This window comes from Falco rusticolus, chromosome 5 (assembly GCF_015220075.1).
Source record: "Falco rusticolus isolate bFalRus1 chromosome 5, bFalRus1.pri, whole genome shotgun sequence".
Lineage (NCBI taxonomy): Eukaryota > Metazoa > Chordata > Aves > Falconiformes > Falconidae > Falco > Falco rusticolus.
This window is the reverse complement of record NC_051191.1, coordinates 78,423,641-78,449,567: the sequence shown is the minus strand read 5'-3', so window position 1 is coordinate 78,449,567 and position 25,927 is coordinate 78,423,641. Positions and strand designations below refer to the sequence as shown.

The 25,927-nt window shown below is 37.8% G+C and overlaps 1 protein-coding gene across 4 annotated transcripts in view; it reads right to left on the bottom strand.

Annotated features, from left to right (window-relative positions):
* ATXN10 (ataxin 10) overlaps positions 1 to 25,927 on the bottom strand; it is a 105,110-nt gene that overhangs the window by 37,247 nt on the left and 41,936 nt on the right. For all 4 annotated transcript variants that reach the window (XM_037389445.1, XM_037389448.1, XM_037389449.1 and 1 more), the window contains exons 6-9: positions 25,789 to 25,869; positions 19,284 to 19,440; positions 14,227 to 14,335; positions 10,707 to 10,876 (exon numbers count right to left, since the gene is read on the bottom strand). In XM_037389445.1, coding sequence (XP_037245342.1) covers positions 10,707 to 10,876; positions 14,227 to 14,335; positions 19,284 to 19,440; positions 25,789 to 25,869 — 517 coding nt within the window. The remainder of the gene's footprint in view (positions 1 to 10,706; positions 10,877 to 14,226; positions 14,336 to 19,283; positions 19,441 to 25,788; positions 25,870 to 25,927) is intronic.

Genomic DNA, 25,927 nt, shown 5'->3' with positions numbered 1-25,927 from the left:
ACTAACAAAGTACAAGTAGCGACAGCCAAATTTCAACACCAACAAAACAGAAAATCTTCAGGTTTTTTTGCTTGTACCTATGTTCATAGGCTTTAGAATTGCCATAAAAATACATGCTGAGATACTACCTCACAGTAACCAAAACTCAGTAACTATCCAGGAAATAGATGAAATGATGACTGATTCCTGTGCCTCACAGGGTAATTAAAGCAGTAAAAAATCTCTTTAAGTGGAAAGGAAGAGAAAGTTTTAAGTATCCAAAAGGGATCACATTCAACACAGCATTATAACATCAGCCCTTTGTGAAGTCTGGTGCAGCTTTAAAACAAACAAACAAAAACCCCAAAGAAATTGTACCTAGGATGGCAGTTAAGAAAAGACAGGGAAACTCAAAGTTCATGCTGAGGTTAAAAAAAATGAAAAACAACATAGAAAACTAATGAAATTCCTTGCTATAGTAATGGAAAATACATGTCATTTGTACCTGACACCAGTAAAAGCAGAAAGAATTTGGATTAACAGCTCAGATCTGAGTATTTAGAAAGGTAGACATTCTTACACACATGGTGGGCTTGCTCCCAGCAATATGAACACTGGCAAGAAGCACAAAACACAGGCAAACCCCCTTCCCACAAGACAGGGTACAGCATGTCTTGTGAGCCTTTTTTAATCAAAAATTAGCCACATCAGAAGGTGGTTATTAACAGTTTTCCTAACAATGGGTACCCCAACAAATTCGGTTCTTTACCATCTAGTAAACTAGCAAGAGGCATTTTTGGTGGATACGGTGCTCTTCACTTAACTGAGAACGATATACGGAACAACAAGCAAAGAAAAAGATCTCTGTATACCTCAGAACATTTTGCAATCTACTGAAACTTTAATATCCCATGTCTTACTGAAGCATCTGAATCCAAGCTGGAGAAAGGAATAAAAAAGTTGTCATGACTCCCAGACTCCTCCTTCTAGAAGCTAGGCCACATTGCTTCCCATCTTTACAGGCCTCAAAAAAAAAAAAAAAAGAAAGAAATGACTAGGCTGATCAAGATCACTGAGGAAAGCAAAGACATTTTCTGATTTCAGTGGACTTTAAACCAGGGCTTTTGCCCAACAGATGCTGACATTATTCTTGAAGACAGAAAGCACCTGCAAAGCCCAGGAGAACACTCCTCTGTTTTACAAAGGAGATAACATTCAAGAACCACCTGCAATATCCACAGCACAGCTGTAACCCCTTCGTTATATGGTTCACACTGTGTTTACAGAAATTACTCCAAGCAGCAAGGACTGCCACACAAGGTACTCTTCAGGTAAGTACTACATCAGGCCATTCTGCAACCCAGCAAGTCAAAAAGCCTGCAGTAGCATGAAGCACTCTCTAGTGAGCACCAAGTTTAATTCATGTTTGGCACATGTACGATAACCACTATTCAGATCATCTGAGCAGGAAAAAAGTCGCAGTACCTCTGAAAATTCTTCCATGTAATGGTCTATACCTTATTTTTAGGTTTCATTCTGGCTTAAAATGAGTATTTTTACATGAGCTCCTCATCTCAAGCAGGCACATTAAATATCAGTGCTATAGATGTAGTTTCAACACTTAGACAAAGTGCTTATTATGAGTTGCAAAAAGGTCTGGAAACAGCTGTTTGACAATGACATGCTGAGCTTTCCTTTAAAAAGGGCTTGAGTCCTGTGCTGTGCCATGACAGTAATAGGGTTCAAAACCAAATAGGGTTCAAAAAACCATTCAGAGTCAAGAAGAGGCCAACAAGCCTGTAAGTTGGTACTGACTGTTTGGAAATGTATGCAGAGACAACTCATTTTAATGTTGAATGTTAGAAAATATCTATTCATCTTATTCTTTTCTATATTCCCTCTCCACTATAAATCAAAGCAATTAATATAATTTCTAGAGCTATCCAATATCTTATTTTAATACACTACAAACTTCACAAGAACAATCCTCCTCCCACAATCTATCTTTTACTCCAAATTGCCAAAACCATGTTACTGCTTTTGGCAAGTACATATATATATATATACACGATGCATAAAATCATCGTTCTACAGACATCTTCACACTGGCAGAAGTGAATGTAGTTTACATTTATGTGTATTCAAGGTTTGGTCAAGGTCTCAGCCTATGATTCATGAGAACATAATAATATATAGATAGATCTTTATACCCCTTTATCTGTTACATGGTAATTGTGGTAATAATCCTCCACATGAAGCAGGCCAATAATATACTAGCAGGGAAGTATAGTACTGTGTGTTATGTCAGCCTTCACCTAACCATTGGGGATATCCAGATAACCAGTATGTGAAGATGTGTCTACGTAGTATGTAATTTAAGTATCAAATGGAAGCTGTTTAAAATAAAACCTAAGGAAAAACAAACAAATAAACAAAGCTTATACTCTATTAAAACTATTAAAACTACCTTTAATATGAAACTTTGAGTGTATCTAAGTGCATCTAAGTCCCGTACAATAAAAACTTTCTATGCATTGTATAATCAAGGCTTCAAGTGAAATTGGTCAAACCAGAGAAATTACAAGGAACAACTGTATCACTTGCCAAAAAATGGTGGGGCAGAAGGGGACACAGGAGCAGGACAAGAGGGAACATTAACTTGTTGCCTATAAAAGGGCAGAACAACAGCATAAAGTTTTGTATTATTCTCCAACAACAAATGAATTGCATTGTTATAAAAATAATTCAGTGCTTTACAAACTATACTTGCATTAGGCATACATTTCTGACCTCAGGGCAAAAATACTCCACACTTTTTTGCTCCTCTTGTCCTACCACTTAAGACATCTCACAATTCTCTAATAGTCTCTAGCACTGATGAAAATCTTGGCACTTCATTAAGGATTCATGATTGCAACAGAGCTGAAGACCAACATAAAATTCGTATGGTGTGGGAAAATCACCTTGTGGGGAGGGAATTAGAGAAAATTGGGTCCTAACAGAAGCGTAGTGTTAGAGAAAGTTTTTTTAGGGTAAAATACAGCTATCACCTTCAGGATGGTTGGCATGCACAGAATCTACATCACCACAGTTCCCCAAGCAACACATCCTGCCAGCTCAGCACATGCTGATAGGAGCGTAGGAGTGACAGAGGATGGAGTAGAGTGGAGACACCACAGCCATGCTCTGTTGTGCTCCCTACAGGAATGGGAATTCAATGGCACCACACAGCTGATAAGCTGCATATTAGTTGTCGCATCAAGAATCCATGAGATGTCCATGGCTGAGCCAACCACTGTGGCAAAATTAACTTCCTCAGATGAAATAGTATCATTGTAATACTAATACACACCTCTATGTCAAAGTTACCTGTTTCCAAGATACTACTACACCTCACTGGGCACACCATACCAGTTAGTAACAACAAGATGTATGACTAGAGTCATTCAAGCTCCACCTAAATGTGATGGTGGTCAAGCTGACTCACTCTCTAAAGTTGTTATGAAGGGACTTCTAATCAAGGTAGTCAGCCATGGGGAGGCTGAGAAACAAAGAAAAGATAGTGAAGATACCACCTTTATCTAAGTTATGCAGAAAGAAGCCTTTAAGTGCGGAAAGTTCTGGCTATGAGAGGAAACAAGATGATCAGGTGTTGCTATCCACTGGCATCAACAGAAAATTAGTTGAAAATAAGACAAAGATAATTGTGGTAGTGGAGATCACGACCTCCAACTAACAAACAGCCCGCCTGAAAGAGGGCAAAAACCCCTCTTGAGGATAATGCATAGTTAGTAAAGAACTTCAGTAGTGCTATCCGAGGATGTGCACTAATTTGCATTAGAAGTGTGAAACTTGTAACCAATGCTGTGTATGATGAATGAATATGCAACATGCTATGAAGTATAAAAAGTGGACAAAGGAGGGGAGAAGTTAGGGAAGGCTCCATCGTAACTTCTGTGATCAGTCGATGGGCTGAACCCTGTCTTCTCCCCCATAGGGACACCTATTGGGTAAGAACTTTTTCTGATGCAGGCTAAATAACTCACACTAGCTGTTATTAGTGATTATAATTCAATTGTTTGTAGTTTGGTTGTATATGATTTCAAGCTTGTTTTTGCAGACAGTCCCTATCACTGGCAATCACAAACCTTAATTTGTCATGATTTTATATTAATAAAGAGTGTTAGTCCATAAATTGTTAGTGTTAGTCCTTTGTGGGTGCTAGCAGTTGCTGGCAGTGTGTGACACATTCAAATAAAGTGGGAAGACCTGCTGAGGGGACCCCTGATGCTGTTGGCGTGTTTCCCTGAACAAGGCAGTTGAATTGCCCTCCAATCCAGTGGGACTGTTCAGATAAGGGTCCCTGTAATGGGATGCTGACAGACTCGTTAGGCACAGGGGTCTCAGCTTTCCTGCGCGCTAACAGATAAATCAAACACCTGGGGTTGAGAGGATTTCCCACCCACCCCCATCCCCCCTTTCACGTGATATATGGGACCAGAACTACTTATATGTCACAACAGATAGTTCTAAAAGACACTCTTGAATGAAAGAAACTTTTCTACTTGGGGTATCACTATAGTTAGGTAGAGATCTCATTTCAACAGCAAAACCTAGGCTTTTAAAGCACTTCTGTGAGAAAGACCATTTTCAGCTTTACTGCTGACTTTTGCAGTGCTATACTTTGAGAAAACTCACCAGTTAACGGGCTCGGTCCTGCAACACCCTGAATGTTTTGTCCTTATCCAGCAAAGCATTAAAACACACAGATAGCTACAACATGAGAACAACACTATCCAAACAGTGGAACCATGTAGAATTTTACAGTTAGGTGTGCAGAAGCTCATCACTTCAGAGCATTCAGATCCAAAAGGCTCCTCCTTTTTCACTCAACTCTAAACCAAGAATCTCTTTCATTTTAGGCTTATGCTTAATGTTAGGAAAACATAATAGTCACAGTTATGCAGGTTTCTAATGAGGAAATCAAAGTGGCTTATTTTTCTCCTCCCGCTCTCAACAGCATATGCAAATAAATGCAGGATGCTCTTCATCACAAGTAACTCCAAATCCTGCCATGCTAGAAAGAATGTAGTTACTTCTTTTAAAAGTTAAACTGATCCTGAAGGAAAACAACATATAGACTCATACAGTCTTTCTGAAAACCTTAGGTGAGAAACAGCCAATTATTAAATAAAACAAAGTATTTGTCCTTAATTTGAAAATTTCTAATTTATGTTCACTACAGCAAGAAGAGTAAGTTAAGGAGCTGAATGGTGATAATTTGATCTATGGATGCTGGCACCTTTTCTTAACTGTATTGTAACTGGATTCATTGCACACCCTGCCCCAGTGAAAAAAAAAATATGAAAAACTGAATTCCACACAAGTCACATCTTGTTCATACTTTCAGGCAGAACAGTCTTCAAATTAGGGAGCTAATCCCATATAAAACAATTTGGCTTAGAGATATATATATATATAAATCTAAGCTACATTAAACGGTATCCAGATGCTTTACTTGCTACTTTTTTTAAGACTAATTTTAACTGTAGAAGCTTTTCTTTTTCTTCTCCCTTTTCTCCCAGAAGACTTCATTTCTCAACTCTGCATTGGCAAAATCCATTATATAATTTCATTAAAGGAAGCACTGCTGCCACCTCAAATAAAAGAGCACATGAAAAAAATTCCCTCAAATTGTTCACCTCATTAAAATGATTCCATTTAGGTAAGAAGGTGCCAAGTGCCAGTACCAAAGACAACTCTGTATTTAATTTTTTTTCCCCCTATAACAAACAGAACAACTTTACACACATTCTGAGATGAATATCATATCACTGGGTCCATCAGCATCCCCATCATCTAAAATGTCCTTGACACATAAGGGTACAGATTGCTTTCTTCACCTGAGGGGATTGGTTTTGCTTTTAACAGGCTGATTAAGTAAAGAGACATCTCAAAAACATCCTTCTGCATATTCAGTATTCTGCAGGGGACAGAGATCTCTGTCCCAGCATACTAACTGTATTGCTAGACAAAGTAAGAAGGAGGTAATAAACTACCTATCCTATCAGCAACAAGAGTCAAAGACAGAAAAGCCAATGCAATCAGATTACAGCACCAAACCCAAGCTAAATGCTTTGTTCTTACTAAGTTAGGCTCAGTTTTGCATTCAGAAACATCACATTTTTTCTCTTCCGCATCCCTTTCAAAAGGCAACAGTACAGCATGACCTCAGCGTGCCAATTCTGCCAGCTGGCTGCTCCCCCGTTGCAAGGAACACAGCTCGTGTGTCACATCTAGCTTGTTCCAGACAACGCTGCATCCTTCCGTAATAGTTTTCAAAGGACAGAAACCCCTGGCAATTAAGATTCCCTCGTTTGATCTCAGAGGTAATAGTGAACTAAAGCGAATAGTGAATAAAGACTGCAATTAAACTTTGTCAAGCTTTCTACTTCCCAATTCCCTGTCTGCTAACTCCAGCAAGGTTATGTGATTGAAGTCTATGTAATTCCTCTGTACAGGAGGAAGGAAACATTGCAGAATAAGGTCTAGATTATTCTGTCGCTTGTTCAAGTACTGATGACATTTGCAATTAGATCAAGTATTTTAAACTAGTCATACCGCTTTAGGAAAAGGTAGTAAGGTTGTGCAGAGCAGTGCTTTCTGTCACAATAAGGCAGACAGCAGTCATCTCACCTTCCAGTATGTATTCTCGTAAATGAACAAAGAAATAGGGGTGCAGATGAATTGCTATGACCTATTTTGTATTTGCTCCATTTCTATAATAAAGGATTATAACCCCTTCATTCATTAGGTTTCTTTTGTAAGTTTTATTCTTTAATAAAATGGTTCTATTACACTAAACCAGCAGGAAGAGCTGCGCTGAATCCATCACTTCATAGTTTTAAGGGTGGAAAATAAGTGTACAAAGCCTCCCCCTGAAAAAACTGCATTACGTCTGTCCAGATGATAAAACTGAGGTGTTCAAGGAGGCAAGTCAAACAAGGTGAGGGGAGTATGGAGGAATTCTCACCTTCCCTTCTGATAAATTCATTCTTCAAGCACCAGCCAAAACCTCCACTCCTTGCTCAGCCTGAGAACCCACCTCATTCCTTGCCGTATATTTAATAAAAACATGCAATGCATCTTTGTGAAGGACACATACCAAAATATAAGCCACCGGACTGCCCCACATGTATGATAATAATTCTTGCAGCTCTTCCTCCTACAGAGGAAAGAAAGCACAGGAGAACTGCACATGCATTGCAGGCTCCTGGTGGGTTTGACACAGAACTAGCTCAAGACTTGGTGTCATAAGTACAGCACTTTTATTTGTTCTTCTCTTCTCTTCATGCAAGAGTGCGTGCAACTCAGGACATGCAGGTACCCAACATTTATCAGCCCAGAATAAACATTTTATCAGACACTTTTCTTACAATACCAACCCATCCAACTTCTCAAAACATGCAAGTGGGCAGTAAGCCTGGAAAGACCTATTTTAATAACTGCACCTCAGTTTACAGCTTAAAGGTCTGCCCACTCCCTTGTATCTTTAAGAACTTACCACAATTGTGTAAATAAAACTATGAGGAAGAAAAGATGTAAAGAACGCATTCCTAATGCTACCAGAGTACAAGCTAAAGAATTCTTTTTAAAAGCAAAGAATTATTTTAAACAGAAAGTGAAGAAGCAATAAAGCACTACTCTCTGTTCCAAAGCATTACAAGATTTTTCAACACTGCCAACAAACCAGTGCACTAATCCCCTGAAATTTTTGTTCTTATAGCAGGTGGAGACCATGAACAGAGAAGCAGCCTTTGCAGAGCAATTATCCTCCCACTCCAGGCATTCTCTGTTGCTTTAACTCTGTCGCTAGCACCCTGTGCAGCAGGACTGCACCCCTGTACTTCAGGAGACACGCACACATAAGGCGTAGCCTGGCTCAAGATGCACCTCCCAGAGAACAAACAGGTTGTCACTCAACTCTTGAAGAAGCTCCTGAAGACAGTGATGCAGCTCTGTCGACTTGGAGGGCTTTGCCCAAGTCACTGCTTGGGCTCTACTTATGTTTTCAGAACAAGTCAGGCAGACCAATACCAAGCACTAAGGTTATATTATAAAAACAGGGGCTATACTTTTATTATTAGTAGCATACTATTACTCTGTTTATTAGCGCATTATCATTTTTACTGGGAAAAAGCTCTACTGGGACTGGAAGTTAAGAGAAAAATTTTAGAGAAAACAAGTGTGAAAGCCTCGGTTCATTAAAGAGTCAGGATACTAAAAGTGCTGTTAAAGAGCCTTTGGTAAGTTATGTGCAACCCTCTCATGCCAGGCAAGCAGCTACATTGGCTGAAGAGAAAGCCCCTTCCCCAGCTGGTACCTACAACTCACACATAAGTCACACAAAAGCAACAGCTAATGGTAAAAACCCAAGGTCTCTCAGATGCACGGTCAGTTTGCTTGTTATGTAAACCACACAACTACTATGTATTACGTTATTTTTGCTTGAATACAGAAAGTAAACTGTGTGTAAACCAAATAATGGATATAAAATAAGACCTATATTGTGAGACAGTTCTCTGAAAAGAGATGTGGGAACCCACAAAGCCTGTTTTCATTCAGTCCAGGTCTAACCCATGCATCACTGAACATTTCGATCATTTCAAAATTTCAGATGGGTTGCTTGCCCCATCCTCACAAACACTTGTCTATGTATGGAAAATGCCTTAAAGATGACAAGTGCATTTATTAGAACCAATTTAAATGTATGAAATAAACTGAAAGTACAGATGGGATATCATAATATTGGCATTTCTAAAGTTTCAACAACAGTTAAATAATGTTCCATGATATCACACACAAGAATCTAAGTAATTTTCAAGACATCATGAAGCAATAATATTTGCAGGCAGTTTAAGGCAAGTTAATACCCAACTTCCATTGAAAACACTAAGCCTGCATGCCTAATTGCTCCAGGGGCCTTTGAAAATCCCAGCAGAAATGAACAATAAGCAGTAAATCAACCCTTTCAAAATGAAAGCAACCCGCTCCCCTCCACTATCATAAGGTATTCCACAAAAAATGTATTTCACTAACATAAAACACATATTACATCATAACGGGTCAGAGACAGAGCTATGCAAAAATGATTAACAGGATTAATAGTATTTTTCTGAAATACTGAAATATTTTATTATATACTGTAGTATGAATGGGAAAAGGGAGGATCATTCCTGTATTTCCCATCTATATGCCCAGATTACTAGCATTTATCAGACAAAGAGGGGAGCATTCCTCAGATTTTACATTTCTGTACTCTGCAGACAAAAAATACAAGGAAATGGGAGCATTCCTCCCATTTGCTATGAAAATGCCCTGCTGCCATTATAAAAGTCTAACCTGGTAGACACTGAAGCAGTTGAAACCAGATTTGATAGCACCAGTACAAAAGAATCTATTATCTCCACAAAATAAAGTAATAAAACATTTTAAAACTTAAGAAACAGAGAAGCTCCTAAGAGATTGATTTTTCAGTACTCAGTGTCTCAATCACTCTTTGGCAACACAGAATTACACTCAGAGTATCTCATCATATGGAACGTCCTGTAGAGTAACCAGTATTAATTACTGTATTTTGGGTACTCACTGACATGGGCCTCATTTGCCAACACAAGAAAGAAGTAAAAATACTCCGTTATCTCCTTTGTTCCTACTTTGATATAGTCTTTCTTCTGTCTTTTCCATTTTGCAGCCTAAAAATTACTTCCTTGAGAGCAGGTGAAACTGATTCAAAATAAAGAAAGGAAAACAATCCCAAATGTCCCTGTTCAATAACAAATATCAATACTAGAAGCTACTCAAGACCATTTCCTTCCAGGATAAGGCTGCCATAAGGAAAGACACTTCTAAGAGAAAAGGAAGATATGGGAATGAACACCAGGTTTCTCTACCAGAAACTCACAAGGAAGAACTAGAGAAACATAAGCTTCTCACTGAGGTGAGGCTACTGTAATATGCTACGTGGTTGCTTAGGCCAAATGAGAAAAGTAATCTGCTGGGTATTTGGAAGTGCCCAGTTGAACTGTAAGACAACATTATTTCATGATTTCTTTTCTTGCTGAAATTAGGTTAGTCTAACAAGTCCTGGAGGAAAGCCACATCTTTTATCACCCTACGAAAAAAAGGTTTTGTATTTAAAAACATGCTGCTGTTTCCTCTTTTTCCTAAGTGTGGAAACAAAACTAATTTTCCACACCAGAATTCTGAAGTTAAATTGTTCAAAGTGATTTGATGGAAATAGATGGACATTTTTAAAGCAGCATGAAAAAAATCTTAAGTTGAGGGGAAGCGTTAGGGACTAATTCAAACATTAAGTTCATGCAACAATTCCCATCCATTTCCCTTCAAAGGGAAGTTGAGGTTTAGTCTCAGACATTTTCTTTTCAAGTAAGTGCAAATGTGAAAACAAAGGAATTAGGCACTGGTTTGCATTCTCTAGGACTGAAGTAGAAGGAAGACAGGCACATACTAAATAGTTATTAAAAAGTTAGCATACCTGTGATAGTAATTCAAAGACATGAGAAAAAAAAAAAAACTCCTTTACATGACCAATTCTAACCTCTATTTGTAGATCAACAATATATATTTTCATCAGTAAGGTCATGGTCAGCCATAACGCATCTGTTCACATGTAAGAGTTCTGCCACAAAAATGTACAAACTTACCTTATCTTGGTTTTCCTTATTTTTGTAACACAAATTTCCAATCAAACGAATGAGATGAGATTTAAAATCCACAGCTGGATGTGAAATTTCTTCCTGCCCTGCCATAGCGTGTGTAGCAGTGAAAATATTTACAGACTGTTTCCCAGCAAGATGAGTTAATCTCAGGGTATCTATAGAAAACAAGAACACTTTATTTAATTACCAGATGAAAATTAGTATTCACTTTGCACAGAGCTTTAGTACTAGTTGTTAGGTTCAAAGTTAACCAACAATTGCAGATATTCAGTAATATGTCAAAAGAACTTTGAAAGCTTTCTGTATTTCTTAATTTGTGCTAGTATAACCATAAAGGCCATCCCGAGGTCAGAAGGTATTTTCACATCTTTTTGACACACTTTCGTAGTTCAGACATGAAGTCTGAAGGTTGGTGCTATAGGTCGCTACTTGAAGAATCAGAACTTGTGGGCTGTTGATGATTCTGGCACTGTAAATACACCGCTAAAACCAAGTTTTTCCTTTAGTTCAAGCTTGTCACAGCGACACATACCAATCACAGAATTACTTTTTTCTCTCTTCTCCAGTCTGCTCCTAGCTCTGTAGTATAAGAATAGATTTTGAGTACATCTAGCACCTTGACACATCTTTACAAATCCTTCAGTGCCACAACCTTGGCAATCAAGAAACACTAGTGTTCCTGTATGTTAAATGCTAGCTTAAAGCAGCCAGGATTTTTTTTTCTACAGTGCTCCAGAGAGAAATCAGAGAGAAGGGAAACTAAAATCTGTGAAAACAACATTCCACAAAGAGAGCACACCCAGAAGAAAAGTTGGAATCATGTGAATGCCTGAGAGCTTGTACAGCTGAGAAGCCAATTCAATAAAGGCCACGCCTATATTTAAAAATTAAGAAGAATTTCTCCTCTAAGTGACCTGCAATACTAATAAATGCCCTGGCATGCCATTGTCCCCAAGATGCTTCATGCAACTTACACCGAAACAATAAAGATATAGCAAACCCAAGTTACAGCACAGGGCAGTAATTCTGCACCGTGCTCCTTCTGTTCTAAATGTAACATCCATATTGGAATGGGCACTAGATCTCCTGGATTTAAATTAGAAGAAACTTCACAGGTCATCATATCATAGTTTCACTCCCAGATAGCTGATACAGGAGAAGAAAAGAAAACACCTCTGTCCTGATAAAGACAAAACTACATTTTTGGCAGGTTGGTTTTTTTTAATATGAAACTACAATAGGGCCTAGAGGCCTCCCGTATGACAGCTACCACTTATATTTGTTCGTATTTTGAACTACTAGGAAAAAACAATCTCCTGATTGCACCTAAAAAATATCATCATAAAATAGCTTTGAACACAATCTTCGCTCACTGGAATTTGTTTGGTGTTTTAAATCCATGAAAATTGGCAGTGTCTCACATCCTTCTCATGGCATTCCACTTCATGTGCTTCCTTGCGTTATCGTCTTAGTCTTTTCCCACACACAAACATGTAAGAGGGAATTCCATGGTCCTCCCAAACATTCTGCCTGCCCTTAAAAGGGACCCCTGAACAAAAGGATAAAAAAAAGGCACCCCCTCCAAAAAAAAAAAAGTATAATAAAACCCTTGAAATTTTATTACAGTGCAGACAAAAATGCAATGAGCAGTGCATGTTACTGGAAAAAGAAGTCCAGGAGAAGGTAGAAGACAAACAGCCACCGTCCATGCATGATGCCAACACAGAGAGAACAGTGCTCTTCTCACATTGTACAGCAGCACAACACAGCAACTGCTGCCAGGATGTCACACATACTCTCAACTAAAGGACACCTCAGTCTGCCATTCTCTCATTAACCCAAAAAGCAATTATTCCAAAATGCCTCCCAACCCAAAAAAACATTTACCTCCCCTGGTGATATTCCCCAAACACCATGCAATCAAACTGTTAACAGCACTAAAAATATTGTTAACACTGCAGTATTACTGTCTAACTTAATCCCCAGATTAATGAAAATAGCAAAACACACTCCTTAGTTGACAGTTAGGAGATCATTCAGATATTTTTTCAGATCTTTTGATCAATCTTTTAGTAATTCCCCAAAAGAAATTTCTCATGATATAAACTGAAAAGAACCGCTCCATTAGAAGATCTGTTAGATGAAAATCTTTTGCACTATCTATCCTTATTTTTTTTGGTCTACAGAACTAAATACTGAAGGTGATGTAACACAATACAGATTTTTCTTGCTGGTTTTGCTAATCCAGGATTAAAGTCTGGAGTCTTATAGCCAAAACGTAGTCTTAAAGAAGAGAAACTATAGGAGTTGATAAATTCCTCTTGGCTGAGAGCACGTGGGATGGTAGCAATGTTCTAGCCTGCACCGGTTTCATTAGCCTGGAGACAGCTGTAGAGAAAAGCCATTCTGCACACAGCTACGGAAAGGACTGGCCTGTAGGCTTCCAGACTTAACTGATCTGCAGCTCCTTGAAATTCCCATTTAAATTGAAAGACTTTTACAAGTATTCAGATGTTACAATGAGTAACTTGAGTTTCCTCAAAACACCAGACACAAGATAGATCTTGTTCATCATCTTACTATAAGTAATAAAACTATGGACCTGTCATAAAAAAACAGAGGCTTGGCTGGGGGTTCTTTTTGTTTGTTTGGTGGTGGTTGGATTTTTCTGTGATTTTGTTTTTGGTAGGGGTTTTTTTGGCTTTGTTTTTGGTTTTTGGTTGGTTTTTTTTTTTTTTACAACAAGGACCCTTATATCAAAATGGTCACAGTTAACAGCCTTTTTCTTTTTTTGGTTGGTTTTTTTTTTTTTTTTTTAGCCAAAATATTACATGTTTTTCTTTAAAATCCATAACTTTTTATAATTTTCTCAGAAAATGGTGGGATGCACCAGTCTCAAAGCGCTAAAATTTAGGAAGGCACTGGTCAGTACATGTATATTTCCTCCTCTTTACTCCCTGAGTATATAGTGTCTCTCTGGACCATCCTGGCTTAATTTTCTTTGTGTACAGCCCTTCTTTCCCTGTTGTTTCTTAGCAGAAGAAATCTTCTTTCAAACTGACCTTTACAAGTCACTGAATTTGGTTAAGAATATTCAGACTGTACTTAGTTTGTTTTCAGGAATCTGGGAAACAGAAGGGAACAGACATGGAAAAATCCTTTTTCTCCTTCTTGAGGAAATTCTTCCACACACATTCAGCCAGTGGAAGAACATAGGAAGCAGCTGTCCTTTGCACAACTCTTACTGTATAAATAGCACATTGCTGACAGTTGAATCAAGGCTCTGTTGAGTCATAGGAGCTAACAGAGCAAGCAGAGAAGCAGAAAAATTCCAGGAACAAATCAAATATTTGAAAATGTAGATTACCTTAATCTCCTATTTATTTATTTTATTAAAAGGTCAGAATCATAATTACCACCAGTTGTGAAAAACATGTTTTCATTCACAGAGCAACATGATTTGGAGCAAGCCAACAGTTCATAAACTTTGTGGCTTTTCACTCACCTATGGCTGTTTCAAGCAAACCAGGCAAAGCCTGTAGATGTTCTAGCTGTCCGTTGTTTGATGTCATTTCACAAAGAACATCAAGAAGACGAACTGTAACCAGTGCTTCCTGTAAATGAAATTTAAATTTCTGAAAATGACTTATGAAGATTACCATAAGAACATAAAACTGACAATCTAAACAGAGGACGGGAACTCTCAGCACCTCAGATTCCTTGCAGGTCTTCTAAACACCCAAGAATAAATTTATATAAAACAAGGACAGCTTCTTACAATAACAATAATGTATTACATTGCAATAAATTATTTTCAAAAGTCAAACAGTGTTATATGTGCCTTATAAAATCATAGGGAAACCAAAACAGAGCCATAAGGGATAAAATTTTAACAAAAACACAGTAGCTTCCAAAAGGAGAAATACAGAAAATTACTAGCTGAGAAAATTATTTCTGTATAAATGTTTTCTTTGAGTTTATTCAGTAGGAGCGTCCCACTTTAAAGACACAAACACCGCCTGCAAGACACCAATTTGTTGTCCGCAGGAATTCTGTAAAGTTCTGTGGTCAAATGAACTTTGGCTGCGAGAATTTACATTATTCTTGGGTAAATAGGATTGGGATCATAGATGCAGCATTTTGGTTAGGTATGAGACACACAATTTTATTTGCATATTATTTATTCAGCCAGAGAACTATTTTTTCTCACAGACTGTGTTGATATGTGCTTATAAGGACAATCCAGCACTTACAGAAACTACCTTAAGAATGTATGCCATAATTTGGAACACCACATATTGCTCAAGAACCAGACTCTGACTGCAAGATGATTCCACACAAGGTGTGGTATGTAAACTGCAAGCAGCCTTGAAAAGGCTCAGACACAGGCCACAGTAACTATTCCTTTCTTGTATGGTCTAGGACAAAGAGATGTTTTCTTACCAACAGTGTAATATTTTTGAATCCATATAATCAATATCACAATTTGTGAACACTATTGTTGATTATTTCAGTTAAGTACTACAATTACATACACTCTTTGCTCCTTCCCATGCTCCTTGAAGACAACAAATCAGTATAGGATCCAGGTCCTAAAGCTGTATTTTATTTTTTTTTTTCCTCATGCAGGTGTAGGAAGGTTCAAGTCTTGCACCGAGTTATCCAATAAATTGCTTTCAACAGCACACACACAGCCTCTGAATACTTTGGTCATTGTGTTGTTATGAAGTAGGAATACTCAAACTGTGTTTCAGTAAGCAGGTATTTACAATTTTAAGGCCATTTTGCATTGTTACAAGACAGTAGCTTAACCAAAAGCCTCTTCAGCTCATATACTTAACGCTTACCTTTGCACAAGAAAAGCTTATGTGCTTTAAGCACACAAATATCAATAGGCAGCGATAAATCACACCAGTAAGGTACAACAGCCCTTGTTGCCTATGTGTACCCCATTACCTATGCACATAATGCAAGCTCTATAGCAGTTGATACCACGAGGTATGGCTTTTCTTTTCTCAGCCTTACCCTTTTTCACCCCACTGCCTTTTTTAAATGTCTTTCTTCAGCGTCTTCTACATATTCCTTCCCAGGGTTTTATACTACAATCTCTCCCTTTCTTTTATCCCACAATCTGGCTTAGTTCAGCAACTGTTCCATCTAGATTTGAGAAGAGGAACAGATTATTTAAAAAGGACAAAAGAACCTCTAAATTCTTATTCACATTTGCAACTTAATACTTCCAAAAAACAGTTTAAACATCTCTGGTTGGGTTCTCCCCAGCAACTTCCCAATCTTTATGCTTTTTTTTTTTTTCCCTACACCTGTACAAAAGAAAGGCAATAAAGCATAATTTTTCCTTTTTAAGTTAAGTGACAAGATGCTGTTTGAAACCTGGAACATTTTGAAATCTGACAGCCATCTTGATGTGGATATAATTTGAAAAGTAAGTAAGGAAATAATTAAAGAGGTTTTTAAATCAACCTACTTTGAGAGAGACTCAGAAAAGATGTTCCTTATAAAGAAAGGAAATAAGAACTTAAAATCCAGGGATGGGTTTTATTTTGCAAGTATGGTTGAAAGTTAGCGAAAGCAAACTGATGCTGAAGGCAGGCTTATAATGGAAAAGCTATTTTAAACACTGGTTTAAGCACTGCAGAAGCATATGATTAGCTTTTCATTGGCTTAAGATGGAAGCAAGACGACCTGAGGTTCCTTGGGGAAAAAAGGCAGTGTTTACATATAATAAATTAAACAGTGGATGGGACACCCAGACAACATTTTTGGGAGTCAGGCCAGTTCAAGGACTGTCCCAAAACGCAGATTTCAAACATGGTCATGCAGTTTTAAAGTGTGTGACAGCTTACTAGTACAGACATAGCCTGACCAAGGCACTTGGCTTCAGAGTCACAGAAAAGTCCAGGCAGAACTTAGTTTAATATCACAGTTGTTGCCTAAAGCATTTCTAATGACAGACTCTACATGTGCAACTGATTTTTTTTCAGTTAAATACAACTCGTGCAGAAACTACAATATTTATATAATCAAGGAGAAATTGGTGCAATTTTTGATAATTTCCAGTAGGAAAAGAAATAGTTTTATAAATTAAACTGGAATTTCTGTTTTCCCAAGGCAAGCACATGTTATGAATAAATCTATACACTAAATACACTTTTAAAAAACCATTTTTAAACTATTTTGTCATTGCTCTCCATTTATTCAGCTATTATGACTTATATTTTGTGCTCATTAAATGATCCACATTTCCCACCAAACAGTGAAACTCAAGTTGTCATACATCATGTTTATGTGAGAGAAGAATAAAAAGTCAGTGTCGACCAAGACAAGTTATACAGTAATATTCTGAATACTGCTGTCCCAGCACCTTCAAGTTGGACAGAGACCTCCTTCTGCTGGGCGCAAACAAACTTTTTTTTCCAAGAACTGAAACCACAGAATACTTGAAAAGTAACCATACAGGATTAAACAAAAACAAAACAAAAAAAAAAAAGGTGGTGGGAGCGGGAGTGGAATCATCTCAGTATATGTCCTCTTACTGCCAAGCTGATAACTTTTCCAGAAGTAGACAGTTAAGTTTTCCAACGTAACTTTGCCTAAGCAGTTGGGGGAAGCTGTGCTTCTTGGACAGATAAGAAGAGATTGAAGAGACTGCTGTGTGGTTGCTGGGTTTTGGGGGGGTTTGTTTTGGTTTTTTTAAAATTTTTTTTTTAATATCTTTAATATCTTTTCATAACACCTCTCAATATAATTTAAAATTCTTCTATTTAAACAAATACAAAAAAAATTGGCATGTACAGCACTGTGTAACTATCATAAGAGCATTTAAAGATCAGTATTTTTTCACTCAGTAAATCACGACAGCCATTCTCAAGAGTTTCTACAAATTAAACTATTATAGGTTAATTTTGTTTTAACAGGAAAATGCTTCTTACTACATTTATATTGGGTAAAAAAATTTCTACATACCACTGTGGTCACTTGGCAAGATAGAAGCTAGGTGTGACTTATTTTGAAACATCTTTTAAAATATCTTATTAAGACAATGTGTTAATTACACTTCTGAAACTAAGCATGATTAATCAGTGAGAATCAGTCATTAACTAATTCTACGCCTGACTAAAACATACTAGATTTCTCAGGCTTTTTGTTTTCTAGGTAGTTGTCTTTAAAAAAAAAAAAGACTCACCCCCGAATCAGCTGAAAGTATTAAAACTTTATGAGAGTAATCAAGAACTGAGACCAGTACAACCTGGCACTGCCTGCTAACAATATGATGACTTAACACCACACAAATAAGGCCACTGCAAGTTATGGTGCAAGTTGCTTTCTGTATTCCCAAAGGCATTGTTAGATCTTCAAGCAGGCTGTTGGTACCAAGAGGAAAAACAGAACACCATATTAAAAAGGCCTCTACCCTTAGATGGCCTAAACCTCCTTACTGCCCTGTATGGTGTGGCAATAGCCAGCAACTCTTGGATACTTTGTAAGGAGGAAACAAAATAAGGCCATCCAGGACAGAGCTCTGCATCAGAGGTTCCCAAAGTGCAACCCACAAACCATCTGTGACCCATAAAAGCCTTCCTATTTAGCTTGCAAAGGGACCTCATTGTGGCCACCCTCAACAGAACCAGTTCATTAAGTGTGAAGCAATAACGGATTTCTTCCAAGTGGACTGGAATTGGGGCAAGTGTCTGGGTGCTCAGGAGACAAGAGCTGTCTGCCACTTAAGAGCCCAGCAAACTCTGCAACTCGATGCTGCAGATGCTAGCTGGCCCCAGGACTGCTGCCTTCTCGGACGTAAGGTCCACCAGAGCGCCCCAAATCATTGGGAAATGGTGAAGAGTCGATAACAAAAGCCCCCTCCTGCAGGGAGGATGGCTATATACTTCAGACAGCTCCCCTGCGCTCAGCCAGTCACACACCCTGCAGTTCTCCATGATCAGAACCTGATGTTCACATCACAAACAGATCAGGAGCACCTGCCTTACAAGCAGCCAAATACATTTTCAAAGAACAACTATTTGGGAACTTAATGATGTATTAATTATCAAGTTATCATCAGTTATCTCTGTTTTAAAACTCCCCCAAGATTTACTTTAGTACTTCTAGATAAAAAAAAAAAAAAAGAAAAAAAAAAAAAAAAAAGGCATTTACTCCATTTTTACCCCAGTTGGGTGTGGAAATGCTGCTTCCCACCTACAAATAAACATATTAGGTTTTGATTCATATTTTAGTAAAATGTAATTCACAACCCAAATAAGTTACAGAAGTGATCCTTAGAAAGAACATAATAAAACATCCAAACACATGACAACTTGAACATTCTTTAACAATGTGGTATATTTATTTTTATCTCAAAGTACTGTATTCTTTGTCATCCTTAAAAGCAAAATTGGGCTTCTGTCTCACAGATTCTATTGTGAACTCTGCTACTACTTTCCCTATATAAACTAGGAATGTACACAAGTGCCATTTGGGTAGTTGTGGCAGTGAAAACTCACCACTTCAGATTCTGGTACTATAATGGCTTTTTATCAGTCATACCTCATCTTCTCCAGAAGTTAACTTGAGCACTGCTTCACATTTCTCTTGGAAACATCCTACAAGGAAGTCAGCATGTCTCATAAACACATTAATTTCTTCACTGGTAACTGGGTTCTTCTCACTTACTTTCTCCATCATCAGCTCCAACAAAGTAACTCTAGAATTAGAAAACAACCTGTTAATCAAATTCAGTAAGCCATATAGAATTATCAGGAAAATAAGCAGATACAGTTGTTAAAAACTATACAAACAATTAGCATGCTAGTAACAGAGCTGATTTTTAAAAATAAGAATGTTTATGAACAGCAATCAGTTCCTGCTTGCTGGTTTATTTCTGCACGCTATTAATTTAATTCATCATTCATTTAATACAATCTGGCCAGACAGTCAAGTCTATTTAAATTTCTAATTTCTTATGTTGTAACACAACATTAGTGTGACTGCATATTCCGTATGTCTAAAATTTCCAGCAAAACAGCTCTTAAAAGCTGTTGTTAAGTTCAGCAGAACAAACACAGAGTATATGCCAGCTTCCGTTTGAAAATACCAGCTTTTCACAGCCCTTGCCTTGCACAGAGTCCTTCACTAATTCTCGTCCCCAAATCCAAAGCAATTCTGATCAGAAACAGAAGAAATAAAAATTGATATGCACACTGCATTCTTTATAACTGTTTTATAATTGCCGCTAGATGGACTAAAATAAAGCCAAGTTGATTACTCATACACCCAGCAAGCCTTAGTGTATTAAATTAGCAAGTAAGCAGATACATAAACAAAGCTGTCCTATAAAATGTACTGGGGTCATTTATTTTAACAGCGTTAATGTAATTTTATTACCAATATACCTTCGTATTGTTATGGCAAACTAGGAGTATTTTGTGGAAGTAGGACTTTAACATGGCAAAGACCCTCCTACAGCTTCCCTGTTCAACTCCAGTGCAGAGGAGCACATGGGTTAGTGAAGTCCCACTGTAATTCTCTCAACCTGAAAGAGCACTATTTATTGAATGAATTCAAGAGCAGGCTTGGGGTTTTCTTTCGCTAATATATTTGCAATTCAGATGGAAGGACTGACATTTAAACATGTGGAATAGTTCAAATGCTTTTTCTTTTTTTTTTAATTTACCAAGCAGGTTGTCACAAGGGGAAGAGAGATGTCTTTTTCTGTGGAAAAAGCACGGTCACTGCTTTATTAACCTCCAAGAACTCACCCCTATTAATCACATAACAGCTACTCAGTTCTTGCTAAACTCAACCCTCAATGTCATTAAGACAGCTGCAGCAAACAATTATCTGAACGACGACAAAAAAGCTTTTTCAACACAGTAGCACAGAAATGTGCTCAACACATTTGGGAAAGGGTGGACTCCAGAAAGAAAGCTGTCAAACACTGGTAACCTCTCTCACAGGCTTCGCTTATGTATGCAACACAGCAGAGACACAGAACAGTCATTCTGTTTGTTCTGTAGGTTACAACTGGGTACCATAACTTACCCATCTACAAACTACCAGAGTCCAGTTACCCAACACCCCTAACTGAATGACAGCTTTCAGATTTGGCTTACTATACAAAGATCAAGTTGAGTGCACAGACGCGTCATTCATCCCCAAGACAGGGCTAGATTTTACATGCCAGTTTTACCAGGTTTAGAGCCTTTCAAGCATATGCTCAGCTAAGAAAACAGGCTGCTCGCAGACTTTATGATTACAGGAATTAATCCAATAAAATATTTTCTGCATAACAGAATTCTAGTCAGCTATTGTTGCACCAATAATCCAAATAATACATGTTTAAAAATGACAAGCAATCCATCTGTAAAGAAGCTGGAGGATTACAACATACTTCCATAAACTGTATTAGTGAGATGAAACTGTTGCCAATAGGGAAAACTGTTGCATTACGCTTCCTCTTGCAAAATCATTGGGGTGCCCTTTAGGACAACCATAATCCTTCCAGAGAAGCAGGACTGGCATTAAAAGAAATTACATACAGGTTGTGTGTTAAAATTTGCTGTTCTCTTTAGGCATTCATGTCAAAACTGTTTTCCTGAGTTTTCTTCCAGGCACAGTCATTCAGGACATGCCCATCTTTCCTTTGAATTTCAAGCAAGCCTTGCCATTCAGCCACCAATTTCCTGAGAGCAACTCTTTTTGTTCTGGTGCAAGTTCCCTTACATTCTTTTCTTCTATTGTTTCTCTCAGTTTTCTTCCAAGACACTCAAAATTTTCCAAGTTAGTTCTCCCACACAAAGCAATTTACTCTTTTCTTTTAAATAATCTCACAACTGGTCAGCCACTCAGATGACAGTTCCTACTTGTTTGCCCATAGCTAAACACAACAGATACGACAACTGGTAGTAACAGTTTTAGCATGTCTCATAAAAAATTTTTGTAACCCTCAGTTCAACATCTAAAATATAATTTTGTATATTATAATTATGATTGTATTTCTATTTGGAAATGATCATGCATTAAGTGTCATCTTCCTTTGCTTTAGGCACCACTTAAGAAGATTTTTTTGTCGACCTCTTGCTTTATTTCCCCCTAACCAAATTTCCATCAGTTCTTTCTGAAGCTGAACAAATTGGCAAGAACTTAGAAAATACGCAATCATCACTAAAACACATTTCTGTCTCCTACAGTCTGCAAATAAACCACAGCATTAAAGTGCAATTTAATTCTGGATGTTCATCATTACAAAATAAAGTGAAGTCTTGCTAAGCCTGTGTAAAAATACTGTTGTAACATTCTACAAATTTTATTATCCCCAAACAATTCTGTATCAAGCATGCTTGGTTTACATAACCTCTTAGTAAGTGCCAGACACTTGAAACATTATCTCTCTGTGACTGGACTTCTTCCTGAAAAACTTCACTGGCAGCAACAGTTCTATGAGACAAATCAGGTCCTTCCTCAAAACTTCCAATTCTTTCATCTTTGAACAATACTTGTAAGCATCCTATTAAACAAAAATTGGTAAATTTGCAAAGGACTACAACCCCACACTACCTTCTACTATTCTGTGTCTGTCAACATTACCAAGAACAAAAAAACACCACAAAACTGTCATTAGCAGCCCTGCAGCTGAACATAAACAAGAAGTGGTGCCGCTTACACCACTTAAGTGCCCATTTCCATACCCCATAAATGCTGGTAATTCAATCAACGGCTACGTCATTCACTGAGCACACTTCACATGAAATAACGCAAAAATCAAAACCAAAGATGCATCTTAAAAATGCCTGAAGCAATTCAGTTGCATTTTTGTTGCTGTTAATTAAAGCAAGACCCCTTCTTGAAAGGGACAACACAGATGTAATAATTTTGAAGATTTTACAATAATTAGGACTATCAAGGCATGAACTTACATTGTCCATGCTCAAGGCTAACTTGAATTAAAGCAAAACAGGCTTGTTCTAAATATTTCTGCCAAATACTTACACACACATGCAGGGAAATCTCAAATCTGGCAAAGAATTCAAGAATCTACAATCCTTTGGCGCAATACCGTAGCCGTATGTTTCTGCAATAATCAGTTGCAGAGAAACAACAGGCATCGTCACATCATCATATGCTTTTCAAACCCAGAATACCATTAAAAAAGCTGATCATATTATCACAGTATTTATTTCAGGCCATTTGCAAACTCAGACATGCAACTCCAAAGTGCTTAAATTTGTTTGGAAATGAAAGGGAAAGTTGTCCAAAAGTCAGGAATTTTAATTGAAAAATCAAGACTCCAGATCCACTTCTACAAGAACTACTTCGTGGCATGCACCATGGCCACTGTATCACAAATGCTCTAGATTTCAATTACAGGAAATACTCTGAATAGTGCGAATTCTGTGAATAGTGCAAATAACTGCGGTTATGCAACTGCATACACTTTGGTTATCTAAGACAACTGCCAACTTTAAGAGTCACCACTAATGTATGTATTCGCAAACTTTCTCAGCACAGTTCATGTCGTTCAGTAAATACATTTAAAATAAGCGTATTTAATGTGCATGATAGAGAATACTGTAAGCGAGTGACCATATTCATGAGCTCAAGCTGCTTTCCCCAGACACCTCAATACCGCATCTGTCCTTTCTTCATTTATATGACTTAGTCAGCCTTACTGGACACCCAGTGCAGCAACTCTTGCGGTGAAGGCTCCTTGTCTCGCTTTGAAACAATGAATGCCCCATGGTTTGGTTTATACGGTTATTTTTTTTTCTCCAGTTAATGACAGTCAAAATGTTTTTATCTGAATTGGATTTGTCTCCTCATATATCTCAAAAAGAATGCATTCTTAAATATCCTAACATTATACAGGAAGATGCCACAGCAGAATTTTCTTCTATAGCTCAGTTGCAAGAGGAGTATTTCTACACCACTTTTTACGTATGTTTGACAGTAAATTAAGCAGTATCAAATTCATAATAAACTGTACTGTGATTATGTTTTTTAAAAATTTAATTGAGTTTACTTGATTTGCAGAACTCTTGGGGTTGATAACAAATTCAGTAAATACACTGTGACTAGCTATCCTGTATGTGATCGTCTGTATGATACCTTGTCCTGGTTTCAGTTGAGACAGAGTTAGTTTTCTTCTTAGTACCTGGTGCAGTGCTGTGTGTTGGATTTGGTGTGAGAACAATGCTGACAGCAAACTGATGTTTTTGGTTGTTGTTAGGGAATGTTTATACTAAGTCAAGGACTTTTTTCTTGGGCCCTGCCAGTGAGAGGGCTGGAGGGGCACGGGAAACTGGGAGAGGACACAGCCAGGACAGGTGACCCGAACAAGCCAAAGGGGTATTCCATACCATATGACGTCATGTTGAGTATATAAGCTGGGGGAAGGAGGAAGGGGGGGACATCTGGCATTATGGCATTTGTCTTCCCAAGTAACTGTTACGCCTGATGAAGTCTGGATTTCCTGGGGATGGCAGAACACCAGCCTGCCTGTGGAAAGTAGCAAATGAATTCCTTGGTTTGCTTTGCTTGTGTGTGCAGCTTTTGCTTTGCTTATTGAATTGTTCTTATCTCAGCCCTTGAGTTTTACATTCCTTTCCAGTTCTCCCCCCATCCCTCTGGGTGAGGGGGAGTGAGCAAGTGGCTGTGTAGTACGTAGCTACCAGCTGGGGTTAAACATGACATACCTACACCAAAAGCCTTTCTTTCAGTCAAGGTAGCCAACCACCATCTGTAGCACAGCGTGTGCAACGAATCCTTTCTAAAAACTGATTACATCTACTGCTTTAAGTACAATTGAACATCCTAACCCAGTCCTGGCTGTCTTCAATGGGTTTATGAAAACATACAAACAAATTGCCATTCATGACATCCACCAAAAGAATTAAATCTAGCTTGTTCACTTAAAACAGTCTTTCTGGGTGACTGGTTACGGAGCCCCTACCTTAAGATAGATTAAGCACACAGCTCACTCACTCCTATCTAGTCATCCTGAATAAAGGAGGAAGACAGTATTTCCCTTCTTATCATTCCCACTCCTTGTTTTCCATCCCTTACCTATACATCAGTAATATTTTATGTATGGCTCTCAACCTATCATACACTCTGTCTTTGCCTGCCATCCTTTTCATTTTTGTAATCTCTGATCAGCATTTGTAACAACACTGTAGCTTTAGTCACAGCAAAACACAGAGGGAAATAAACCACTAAGGCATTGCTTTGTTTACTGCTTTGTCTTTCACCTGCAAAAACTATAGGAGGAATGGGCTATATTCCCCTGGGCTAATGGGGAATAAAAGCAGCCATGCTGAATACATAAACAAGATTCAAAATCTTCAAGTAGTTGCAGAAGCTGTAGACTTCTAGTGCAGGATTCCCCAAAACTGATTATTCTAACAAAATTTTTATCTTTCCCAATTCTCATTTAACACAATTGTAAACAAGCATTTTTCCAATTACAGCAGTGGCCATTTCTCATCCATTCAGCATAAATTTATTTAAACACCTGAAGGAAAACTAGCCAGTTTCTTTCAGGGTTAAGGTTTGTTGAAGCATTTTATATTTTCAATAGTGGAAATACTAAAAGATTAAGTAAACATGGGCATCTGTACATCTACATTTTTCAGATTCTGCTAACCAGTATTAGACACACTTCCAACTTTAGTAAAGGCTTCCTTTTAATTTCTTGTAATTACAACAGGAGTATGAACAGCTGAGGACATTTCAAATACAGCTGCAAAACACTGCAGGGTGTGGTGCTCTTATGAAATCAAGACACAGGCATGAAATTTTTTTATTTTTTATTTTTTTTTAAGTATTTCTTTACCAAGTAATGGCGCCAACCTGGATTCTGCAACCCTACATAAATCACTGCCAGTTGTGGCTAAGCTGTAATGTTAACCAACCAATTTAAAACCATTACTGACATAGAAACATGTATTTAGAGATTTTGTGCCAACTATGAAACCACACAGTTTTTCAATCATGTGAACAGGATACTCTATATGGAATGCTAAATACTAAAAGCCACATTGGTTTTTGGGGTTACCTTTCTTGATTGCTCAGTTTGGCATAGAGGGCTGTTACCAACTCCGGACATTTCAGCAAATGGTCTGTAACAATCAAGAACCTAAAAAAAAAAAAAAAAAAAAAAAAAGTGTTACTGGTGCTACACAAACAGCATCTAC